Genomic DNA, 12,799 nt, shown 5'->3' on the forward strand with positions numbered 1-12,799 from the left:
CTTTGTGTTGTCTGATTGCTGAAGCTAAGACTTCCAATACTAGGTTAAAAAACAGTGGTGAGAGTGGACATCCCTGTCTTGTTCTGATCTTAGCGGGGAAAGCTCTCAGTTTTTCCCCATTGAGGATGATATTAATGTTGGATCTTTCATATATGGCTTTATTATCTCAAGCTATGGTCCTTCTATCCCTACTTTCTTGAGGGTTTTTATCAAGAAAGAATGCTGTATTTTGTCAAATGCTTTCTCTGCATCTTTTGAGAAGATCATGTGGCTCTTGTCCTTTCTTCTGTTGATGTGATGAATCACATTTATTGTTTTGTGGATACTGAAGCAGCCCTGCATCCCAGGTATAAATCCTACTTGGTGATGGTGAATAATTTTTTTAATGTATTGTTGGATCCAGTTGGCTAATATCTTGTTGAGGATTTTTGCATCCATGTTCATCAGGGAAATTGGTCTATAGTTCTCCTTTTTAGTGGGATCTTTGTGTGGTTTTGGATCAAGGTAATGCTGGCTTAATAGAGTTTGGAAGTTTTCCTTTCATTTCTATTTTTTGGAACAGTTTCAAGACAACAGGTGTCAACTCCTCCTTATATGTTTGGTAGAATTCCCCTGGAAAGCCATCTGGCCCTGGACTCTTGTTTTTTGGAAGATTTTTTTATTACTAATTTTGATTTTTTTACTGGTTATGTGTCTGTTCAAATTTTCTATTTATTCCTGTTTCAGTTTTGGTAGTGTATATGTTTCTAGCCATAGAATTTACCCATTGGTTTCTAGCCAAGGAATTTACCCATTCCTTCCAGATTGCCCATTTTATTGGCATATAATTGCTCATAATAATGTCTTATTATTGTATTTCTGCTGCAAACACATCCTCTTCTTGACAGGCCACCTGCATTTGGTTCATTTTAACTCTTTCACTGTATTCCTATTGGGAGTATTCATATAACACAAATGCATTTTAGTAAAAATTAGCATTTCTTCTAGAAGCATGAATTATTGTCCCTTAAAAATACAACTCATTATGATATCATGCTACACAATAATTTTTACAGCTCTTAACATTTTCTTTCAAAAGGAATTTTGCAAAAATGTTGATTAGCTAGAGCGTGTGACAAATATGCCCAGCCTCTTCGTTCAGCAAATCATTTCATCTGTGTTTCTTTTCTGTTTTCATATATTTGTATATTTATTCATTCAAAATTATTTATTGAGAAGCATCTATGTATTAGGCACTGTGTTAAACAGTATTCACATTTGAATAGAATTTTGTGTAATGGAAGACAACAATGCTTTTAGATAGTATAATAGAAATAAGCTTCAGAGTATAGTAGAAACCCAAAATAGATCCATTACCAAAAAGGCAACTGGAGTTTTCATCTAAGTTATTTTATAGTTTCTAAAGTGCTGTCATGGGTACCATCTTATTTAATTAAGTTCCTGCATTGTGGGCAGGGCATGTTATAGGTAAAGAACCAAGACTTAGGAAGAGAGGCAGTCAGTTGAGAGGCATGACTGAATAAAGTGAAGTACGATTCAGTTAGTGTCTTTGCTCTACCTATATTTGGCTGTGGAACTTGGATAGTCATTTCATCTTTGATGGCTTTCTTTTCTTTTTTTTTTCTTTTATTTTTTTAATGTTTATTTTTGAGAGAGAGCGCGAGCTGGGATGGGGCAGAGAGGGAGACATAGAATCTGAAGCAGGTTCCAGGCTCCAAGCTGACAGCACAGAACCTGATGCAAGGCTTGAATCCATGAGCCACAAGATCATGACCTCAGCCTAAGTCAAATGCTTAACCTGCTGAGCCACGCAGACGCCCTGATGGCCTATTTTCAAATCTATAATTGGAAAGAAGTGAGGAAACTACCTATATGCTATCTTAGATCTGGGGTTGTGATTTTATGCTGGGAGAGCTCTCCTTAGTCTTTGGCTCATCCATTGTTGATTTCTTGGGAGTAAATATATCACATAATACTTTTTTTGGGTTTCTCCCTATCTTGCCTCCAGGAAGACCATCTCCTTTGAGCCATCTCCATGAATCTCTGGACTGCCCTTTGACTTTGCTGCTCATTAACATATTTATGCCTCCCTTGCGTCTAATGGTTACGTAATTCTACCTTGTCTCTGCTATTCTGTGCTCTTATCTCCATCGCTACCAGAAGCTAAATTTTGAGTGTCTCCTGTCAGCCCTAGTCTACAGAACACTATCACTCTGGATCTTCTCAGTAATGTCTGTGCACCCATCACCAGTATTTTCCTTATTGCCTTGGTAAACAGAGTATTCTCTGGGCCCTTATGAGGAACATATTCAACTGGTAGGTCTTCTGAGCTTATATAATAGATCCTATCCGGCATGCTTTTCTTTGTCTTTAAATTTCTTCCTTTCTCATTGTGCCACAGTGATTCTGGCATCTCTGTTTCATTTAATATTAACCATTGCTTTTTCCTAGAGCTATCCAGTAATGTGTTAGGCCATTTCCAAAGGCCCTTACAGGGCCTTACATCCTCTTTCAAAGGAGACTGCCCTTTATCCAAAAACTCTCCCACATTCTGTTTTCTGTTCCCACACCCTCAGCAACCACCGACATATTCTCCTGGTTCTTGCTGGTTCAAGTTGCCCCATTCCTATAGCACTCCGTAGCATATATTGAGTTACTAATTTCATATTAAAGGGTCATCTTAGAGGTCGTCCTGCCCTGGAGCAAGGAGATTGGGCTGTTTTATCCTGTATCATTCCCCACTGGCTGTAGGCCTTATCATGGAGGAGGGAAAGGGTTTAGACAGGAGGACACTGTGGAACATAACCTCCCAGGAATCTTTGTGCCAGGTGATTCCTTTCAAGCATGGTCATTTCTCCAGAGAGAGGTGCAGCTATGAACCATTAGCAGTCAACACAGGAGCAAGTAGGAAGATTAGCCTTGTATATTAGGATATGGGGATCTGGGTGGGGCATCAACAGCATCTACTACAGGTGTCTCAAGTTCCTCCTATGTGGTCGAGACTTTACCAACAAACATCATCTCATTCAGTGATATGCTAGAGATAAAACTTGAATCAGGTTACAAGACATTATGCACATCCCCTTGCAAATACGAGTTCCATAACATCTGTTGTTGGTAGCTTGAAACTGGCTGTAGATGGAGTATTTACATCACAGAAATCTGCAAATGCAACAGTTCAGGGCCCCATCCCCCAGAACTGGTTGTTCAAACTTTGACCAGCATACACCTGCATTTAATCCTTACTACAACTTTATGAAGTTGGTTTCACCATTTAATAAATGAGAAAACTGAGGATCAGAGTGATTAATATACTTGCCATCTCTCATGTTGCTAATAAGCTATAGAATTCGAAATTAAATCTAGTTTTGTTTGATTCTAGAATGTGGACTTCTACTGTTATAGCACATTGCTTTTTTTTTTTTTTTTTGAACATAGAAACTTCAGTCTTTTTTGAATCCTTTGAGAGAGTTGGCTAAATTTCTAGGTGATCCTCAATATACTTTGATCACAAACATTTTCTATTCCAAGTTAATGGCTTAATTGAAGATACTCCTCTAGTAAATAGCAGCCTCAGGACATTTCACTTTATCAGTTTGTTTCTGTTTTAAGCATTCTTCTCTTTACCTGTTTTCTTTCCTAACTCCTCTTTGTGGAATGTAAAATGCACCCAGAAAATATTTGTTAAATGAAAAAATGATGACCCTATAATATGAAATTAGTTTTTTCTATGGGATTATTTAATAGTTACATAAAGGGCAAATTAGCATACCCCGCTCTAATTAAAATCATAGGCTAAACATTTTCCCAAAATGCCACAGTACCGTGTGAGAAATACTCTGTTGAATCAGAGTTGATAAATGTTTGAAAAAGGTGTAGCTTACTCTCAAGCAACTAAGGGATTTTCAGTGAATTTTTAATTAAATAGAAGTGCAACACAGACTATACAATTGTTCAGTTCTACCCTATGTTACATTATTATGTAAATTGAATAGTTAAGCTGAAAATTACTTTAGTCTTCACATAGACTTAAATCTTTTCAACTTTTGTGGTGTGGAATTGACTTCTGTTGTGTTTTTATTTGTATTTCTGAAGCAAGGAGAAGTCAGACTGAAATGTTTGAAAGCTCTACAAAGTCTATATACCAATAGAGAATTATTCCCCAAATTGGAGTTATTCACTAACCGATTCAAGGTAAGCATCAAAAATGCTTAGCTTATTTTGTTTTTTACTTTTAACATGCTAGTTCTAGCTAGTTTAGCAAATAACCTTACCATAACAAGTGTTTAGCTCATATTCTTTTCTACATATTTTTTAAATAAGCCTGTATTAAATAGATTAATGAATCTCTGCTTTACAAAAGATATTACCAACATGAGTTCTTATGTATTGCCTTCAGCAGAAGGCTCTCCTGCTTTAAAATAATATTTTCTTTATGTACAACTTTTTATAACTATATTAATTTTGTACATGAAGTGTTATTAGTCTCGGTATTAGGGAATGCCAGTTGATGAGAAAGATTTTAGATTATGAACATTTATACTAACCACCTCCTTTATATGTGTAAGACTATGATAATATGGTTTTAAGAGTAAAGCTTTCTATTTAATCTACCATTAATCTTGCATATACTTCCCAAAGATATTCTCTTGGGTCGGTCCCAATTTATTTTCTGCTCATGTTTCATTTGATTTTTAACTTTTTTTTCAGGATCGCATTGTATCAATGACACTTGATAAGGAATATGATGTTGCTGTGGAAGCTATTCGATTGGTTACTCTGATACTTCAGTAAGTATATTTGTTAATAATTTAATCTTGATATTTTAATGTCTTTTTCCCAGCTTTATTGATGTACTTCACATTCATAACCCTAATATATATTGTTACCACATTAGGTTCTACTTTTACATTTTAAGGAAATGTTTTCTGTTTTTCTCTCTTTTTGTTTTTTATTTTGACTTTGTTTGTTTCTTCAATGTAAAAGTTTTCTTTTGCAGTCCAGAGGAAATATCAGCAAAGTAAATACCTTTCTATTTTTAAAAAGAGAGCAAGAAAGAGAAGGTATCCAAAGGGATAGGTTTTTCAAATAGGCTTCTTTGGAATGGTATAGAAGTAGGGGAAGGGAAATAAGCCATTTAAATTGTGTCATTCGTATGATAGAGATTTTTTTAATAGCAGTAGTTTTTATCTATAGAGCTTTGACTAAAAACTGGGAAGAATGCATGTGAGAGAATGCATGTCTTAGCAAAATCATTACAAATCCTTCTCCCAGTTTGTTACATTGTTTCTATCATACACCATGTACCATCTGTACCATGTCTACGGTTTTGATCTTTTTTACCCCTTTATGCTCTAGTACCATATTCTTTATCATTGTAGCTTTATGATATATGTTATAAGCAAGACCTCCCCTTTTTGGTTGATTCCTTTTTCTTTGCCTTTCTTTTTAAAACCACTAGCTACCTGTGGATTATTTTTCTTCTGTATGATTTTTTTAAGTACATTTGTCTAATTCCTCAAAAACTTTGGCATTTTAAATATTAGAATTGCATTTGGGGTGCCTGGGTGGCTCGGTTGGTTAAGTATCTGACTTCGGCTCAGGTCATGACAATCTTGCGGTCCATGGGTTCGAGCCCCGCGTTAGGCTCTGTGCTGATAGCTCAGAGCCTGGAACCTGCTTCAGGTTTTGTGTCTCCCTCTCTCTGCCCCTGCCCCACTCACACTCTGTCTCAAAAATGAATAAATGTTAAAAAATTTTTTTTTAAATATTAGAACTGCATTTGTTACCAAACAATCTTTCATTCCTAACTGCTGACTCGGAAAGCCAAACGAGTAAACCTTAGTGTTCTGCTGCAGCCATACTCCATCCCAAGGAATAATGAAGCAACTGGACAAATCGAAAGCATAGCTCCTGTCTAGATTTGCCAGCACTGTTGCCAAACGAACTCAGAGAAACTCATTGTAAGAGAAGCCAGTACTCAAGAGATGAGGGCTTGGAAAAGAGAAAGGGAGAAGTTTATTCGGGGTGCTGGCAGCCGAGGGACGTGGCAAGCTCAGGTCTTACCAACTAACTTCTCCATCAGCAAGATGGACACCTAGAGTTTTATAGGGAGAGGCTCTGGGGGTTACGTACAAGAGAGCAGGCAAATAGCGCATCATCATGGACGAGGATCAGTATGTGTTCAGCCCACCATCATGGACAGGGGAGGGATGTGTGGGATGTGGTCTTCCAGGCATTCTGTTACTTATCAGGGCCTTTCTGGTCTGGCAGTAGGGATGTTCCAGTCATTGCAAAACACCTTTAGCAGTGGTGCCTCAAGAAGCTGTGATAGGAAATCATCACAATGGGTTTGGTTAGAACATGTTTGGTGAGAGTTAAGCTGTCTTCTCTGTTTTTGGTTTTAACTATTGAGGTCTGTGGTTGAGGAAAAGGGCTGGCTAACACATTGAATTTTATGATAGATTTAGGAGAGAATTCAGTTTTTTACAATTTTGTGTCATTTATGCATTAAAATGATGCATTTCTCTATTCAAATCTCATTAGATATTCTACATAAGGTTTAATTTTTTCATAAAAGTATTTCTTAGGTCAGTTCTGAAATATTTTATGGCTTTGTTGTTATATGATTAGTATTTAGTGTTAATGATATTTTCTACCTGATTATTGCTGAGACATAGAAATGTTTAATTTTTATGTTAGTCTTATACGTGCAACCTGTTAGAACTCTCATGTATTCTGATCAATTGTTAATTCTTTAGAGTTTACTATGTAGATGATATATATATCACCTGCAAACAATTTCAGTTTTGTCTCATTTCCTCACCTTAAAACTTTGGCTTCATTCTCGTGCTAATTGCATTAGGCAGGACTTTGAGCACTGTAATGTATCACTGAGAGTGAACCTTTTTGTTCTTGTTCTAGGATGGCATCTAACGTTCTTGTTGCTGTGATTTCTAAGATAGGTTTTTGATATGTGATAGAAATCACTTTGTACTGTAAATTTTCTGGGAGGTTCCTTTCATGTATTGATGAGACTGAATGAAATTAATAATTTGGTGGTAAATCACCCTGGCATTTCTAGAATAAATCATATTTGAACAGAATATATTTGGTTTTATTGTGCTTTGCTTGAATACAGTGTCATATTTAATATCTTGGGATTTTCACATCTGTGTTTATGTCTAAATTTGACAGAATTTTTTTGTCCTTTATCCAGTTTTGAAATCTAGGTTTTATCCTCTTTGTAAAATTATCTTCAGTAATTTCTTGCCTTTCCTTTCTGAAACAAATGTTCTGTGACAGATTAATACTTCCTTACAATTTTGAGAGTATACTCTTATCAAAGCCATGTTACTTTTGAATTTGAGGAAAAAAAGTCTTTGATTCCCATTTTTACTTCTTCATTGGTTATCTGTCTAAATTAACTTTTATTTCTTACTGTACTAATTTTGGCTTTTAGAAACATTTTTTATATATCAGTTTCATCACAGTTTTTAAATTTTATAGTTGATATTTTTATTACTCTATAAAACTGTGCTATGTCTCTTTTTCATCTATTTTATTTGTATCCTCTTTTTGTTGATCAGTCATGTCTGTCTTACTATTTTTGTTTTTGAGAGACAGAGAACTTGAGCAGGGGAGGGGCAGAAGGAGAGAGAATCTTAAGCAGGTTCCATGCTCAGTACAGAGCCTAACGCAGAGCTCAATATCATGACCATTGGATCATGACCTTAGCCAAAATCAAGAGTCAGATGCTTAACTGCCTGAGTTCCCAGGCACCCCTGTCTTACCTTCTTTTTAATGAACTAGCTTCTTTAAGTCATTTGTTTCATGTTTTCTAATAATTATACTTAAAGTAATGAATACGCTTTTAAGTACTCTTTTACTACTTTTCAAAAAAATTGGACATAAAGTGTTTGTATATACATTTAGTGAAAAATATTTTGATTATCTTTATGATTACTGATTTAATTATGGATTATTCAGTGGTAGGTTTCTGTTCCTTCCAAATCAGATTGTCTTAAGTTGTCCTTTTTTATTTTATTGTATTATCTGAGAATGTGTTCTGAGTGGTTTGGTCATTTTTCTGTATTTTCTAAATATGTTTTAAAAACAACTAACTGCGTGTACAGTTATGTATTTATATTCATTACTTTGAATTTATTTAAATTACCTATATCTTCGAAGTTCTTTTCAAGTCTATTTTAAAATATTTGACACCCTAGTTATTGTTTCCTTGTAAATTTCACAAACTTACCAGTATCTTTCCCTCAAATAAAAAAATACTTGACATTCACCTGTCTGTTTTGTTGGAATTGTCTGGAGTTTAAGATATGTATTGTTAAGGGTGTGTGTGTGTGTCCATCCATCCTTGTGTGTCCTTTATCTAATTTCAATACTTGCTCATTTAGACAAGAGTAAACTTCCCTTTGATATTTCTTCATCCTTTGTTTCTGTGGAAGAGTAATTATTTCGTAGACTTCTTCAAGATTATTTCTCCTGCTGGTTTATTTCTTGAAGAATGTTTCAAATCATCTGAGACCTTGTTGGCTAAAAAATCCTACTTTCTTCACACTTCAGAAAATGGTTTGGCTGGTTTCAAAAGTCTAGTTTTAAGGTTCTTTTCTCCATTTTCTTTGGAGGAGATTTGGGTACAACCTTCTTTAAAAGGTACAGTTATGCCCTCCAGCTCTATCAGATATCCTGATTCATTAGGTACATTGGTCCTTTTAGGGATTCCTCAGAGATCTCTCCCCACTCTAGGTATTTGTGACTTCAGTTTCCCGAGTAGATGGTACCTCCTCTGGCTATTTACTTTTGAGTCTCAGCCCCTGACTTTCATATTTCCTCTGTTGGAGTTGCTTGCCCTATAGGTAGTCTTGTTGGGCAAAGTCTTTTAAAACTATTCAGACTGGCTCCCTTCAAGTATTCCATATCCAGGCTGCAGGTAACACAGCCATTTATGAATGGTCCCCTTGTACCCCTTCTCATCTTAATTTACTACCATGTGTTGCTCCAGTCAGCTTTTCACATTTACACTTTTTTAAGTTCTACACCTGGTACCATTTCCTTAAACCTCCTCACAATTGTAAGGGATGTTTATAAAATTTTTATAGTGGTTCTCTGAAACTTTGGCTCTGATTTCTCTGGGGGAGGTTTCGGAGTTATACAATACTCTGACATTTTCTCTTGAAAGAAATACTCTCTATCCATTGTATTGCTCAATCCCCGGATTTCTGTTTGTATATTATTTTTGTGAGTAATGAGCTGAGGATCACAAAACCAGCTTTCTAGTCTTTGACAGCGTTTGTATGAAATGATCTGGCCTTATTTCTCTTGGCTTATGGGATCTCTATCAAAATAACATGTAAAGTCACATGTAATCCTGTTATATCTCCTTTAAATTCTTTTTCTATCTGTTAATTTTCCTTCTTTGGGTATAGATTATTTTCTTTTCACTTATAAATTTGGGTTCCTGAGTTATCTCATTAAATTTTGTTTCCTGTGAGTTTAACTTTCTCATAAAGGTATTAGCTAATTTAGCTGATGTCATCATATAATTGGGGGAAGGAATAAAACTTAGGCCTTAGCCTTGTACCTCTCCTCATAATTTAGGGGTATGAGTTGGACATGGGCAAAACATTTCTGCCTCAAGACAGAAAACCTCTGGTTATAATTTGTAACTTCTCCTTGACACTGTTAAAACTGTCTCCTTCAGTGGTAATCTCATGACTCTCAGAGTATGGAAGGGAAATACAGGGACGTGTAGGTCATGGGCTAGCCAGTCTGCCTAAACATAGTGTTAATTTTTCAGTGCCTCTTGGTTCCAACACAACCCTATTGTAACCCTCCCATGCTATATTTGGCTACTGTTTTTGCTTCACAGTGGAATTAGAACAGGCATTGATGAGAGGGGGAAAATATACTTAAAAAAAAAAAAAATGCTCTAACCTGTTTGCCATCCTTGATACGCAGCCCTTTTTCATTCAGAACTACAGCCTCTTATACTGTGATGCAACTACCTTCTTTTGCTGCAAAGGTTACTCTGATTTTCTGGTTATTTGACAGTTCCTTCAACTTCCTCTTCTGAGGCATATCTAGGATTGAATTCTGAGGAATGAACTTCTACCCCTACATCTTGTCAAGTACCTGTACAGCCTGAGAATTCTATACTTTATTCATTGTTCATCTCTAATTGTATCAGACCTTTTTAAACATGTTAATAGTCAGGAAATGGATGTTCCTTTTTTGGAAAAAAATTAAAAACACATTGCTGCAAACTAAGAAATGGCTCCTACTTTAAGAATACATGAATAGAAAGATGAGGAATTTGTGTAAGTGAAGGAATGGTTTTGACTACTGAATCCACTTTATATAGAAAGAAGACAAAGTGGTATTGTAAATATAGTGATAAAATATAATTTAAAATGGATATTTTTCTGGGACACCTGGCTGGTTCAGTCAGTGGATCATGTAACTCTTGATCTCGAGTTTGTTAGTTCAGGCCCCATATTGAACGTAGAGCTTATTACTTAAAAAGAAAGAGAGAGGGAGCAAGGAAGTAAGAAAAGAAAGAAAGACAGTTCTGGAAAGAAGAGTTACCTACTATAATAATAATTTAACTGTGAAATGGACAGATATATTCCTAGTGCCTGTCAACAAAAATGTTAGGCACATTTAAAGAAATTTAGCTAATGTGGGCTGCTATATCCCAAGGTGTATGTACCATGGGTGTCTATGTGTGGAAAGAAATGTGGACATTTTATTTTCTTATTTTATCTGTATTTTCTGAATTTTACATAATGATGATTAGGTATATTTTATAATGAAAGAGAAATATACTTTCAAAGTAAGATTAAAAGAGACAAAAATAAAGTCAGTATGCATTGAGTTTTTATGAACTTTACAAAATTTAAGTAAAGATAGAACTGAAAGTAAACATTTATTTTGGCTCAGATGTTGCTTTCTGAATTTTTCAGTGGAAGTGAAGAAGCTCTTTCCAATGAAGACTGTGAAAATGTTTACCATTTGGTGTACTCAGCACATCGCCCTGTTGCTGTGGCAGCTGGAGAATTCCTTCACAAAAAGTGAGTTAATGATCTTTGAAAACAGTTTCTAATTTTGCATTTTGTTTTGTTGTTGTTTTAGAGTTAGTGGAAGAAAGTAATAGTGACTAAAAACAGTGCTACAAGTGGCCACTTCAAATTCTGGGGACTATAATTTTCTTACAACCTTATGTGCATATCACGAATCAGATCCGCATAAGAATGATGTCCCTTGTGACATACTCCTTTTCCCTGAAATCTAAAAGGATGGTTCTCAGCTAGAGGTGTGAGTGGAGATTGGGGAAGTGCATGAAGTTTATAAAAGCTCCACATGAAGTTTTATAATTTATATTTCATTTCACCAGGGTTTTTTTCCCCCCCTCTCTTAAAATTCTTAGTTCTCATCACCTTCTCAACATTTGTAATCTAAAATCACCTTCAAAATGCCTTCCAACTTTTCATGTTTTTTTTTCACTTTTTCTATGGGGGTGAAGATTATTTTGACCAGTAATTTATAGTGATTCTGAAAGCTATACAGTTGCGGTTTAATTAAAAAGCAAAACTTTTATCTTATTACTGAAAAGGCTTGAGCTAATGAGATTTTATGAGTATAATTGTTCTTATGCAATACATTTTGATGGTGGCCTACTGTATGTTCTATAATTTATTAGTAAATCACTCTTAAAGTATAAACATATTTGGGAGGGGGCTGTGTTTTACTTTGTTTTTGTTTTTTCGTTCATAGATTTAACTTAGTGACTTTGATCATTGGCAGGTGAACCCCAAAAGTCTACTACATGTAGTAATTTGTGATATGCTAAGCACAGATATAAATCATGCACCAGCCATCTGTTGTGCATGGGTGATTAACTTTCATAATGAGCAGGCCTAGCCCTCCATTCAGCATCTGCATCTCAGTGCTGCAGCAACAAACTGTTGTGTACTCACTGGTACTTCTCAAAGTGGGAAAAGTTATTTCTATGTGAAAAATCTTTCTTTAAGACAGAAGTTGGCTACTAGTACATGCTGGTAATGAAAATAAGGAAGAATGTCCAGATTTTTCAAGCATGACTTTTTTTAAAGTAATATATTGAATTTGCCACTGACTGTGACATCTATGGCTAATAGAACCGTTCTCTTTCCATATTTATCTTGAGGTGTTGTCTGTCACAAATATCAAGGGTGTACTATAGTCTTAACTTTTCTTCCTTTTCCAGGACTGTTATATTCTCATTAGCGTCTGTTCTCTACTTTACTTTTCAAAAAGCTTTGTGTTTTTAGAATTTATTGCTTTTATAGTTTCTGTGAAAAAATACATTATAGAGGTTGGTTGGTTCTCTACAGAATAGAGGCCATAAACTGGCAGCACTTGTGTCAGAAAGACCCTTTGATATATCTTATTTTATCTACATTGTATTTTGCTAAGTTTGAAATACTTGCTAAAAAGTTTAAAATTGGAATGTTCTACATTAAAAGCCACAAGTGTAATAAGCCTTTGTTATTTCTTATTTCTTTGTGAAAATGAAGCCAATTCCTATTCAAATGGAAGGTTCACTCAAAGCTTGTTCTATGCCCTTGCTCTGGAGATACAGTTTGAGAACTTTTGATTCTTAATGATGTCTTTGAGCATTCTCCCATCATTTAATATTGTGATCTTTAAAATCTTAACAAGTAAGCTGTAGAATAGCCCCAGGAGTTCTATGATTAAGTTTAGAAGAAAATATGCATGCATGCACATACACATTTAGTCT

At 35.3% G+C, this 12,799-nt stretch overlaps 1 protein-coding gene across 7 annotated transcripts in view; it reads left to right on the forward strand.

Annotated features, from left to right (window-relative positions):
* The window catches only part of STAG1 (stromal antigen 1), a 402,324-nt gene that overhangs the window by 289,561 nt on the left and 99,964 nt on the right, over positions 1 to 12,799 (forward strand). For all 7 annotated transcript variants that reach the window (XM_042954675.1, XM_042954671.1, XM_042954673.1 and 4 more), the window contains 3 exons: positions 4,096 to 4,194; positions 4,711 to 4,790; positions 10,983 to 11,090. In XM_042954675.1, the coding sequence (XP_042810609.1) occupies positions 4,096 to 4,194; positions 4,711 to 4,790; positions 10,983 to 11,090 (287 nt within the window). The remainder of the gene's footprint in view (positions 1 to 4,095; positions 4,195 to 4,710; positions 4,791 to 10,982; positions 11,091 to 12,799) is intronic.

This window comes from Panthera leo, chromosome C2, assembly GCF_018350215.1.
Source record: "Panthera leo isolate Ple1 chromosome C2, P.leo_Ple1_pat1.1, whole genome shotgun sequence".
NCBI classification, from domain to species: Eukaryota; Metazoa; Chordata; class Mammalia; order Carnivora; family Felidae; genus Panthera; species Panthera leo.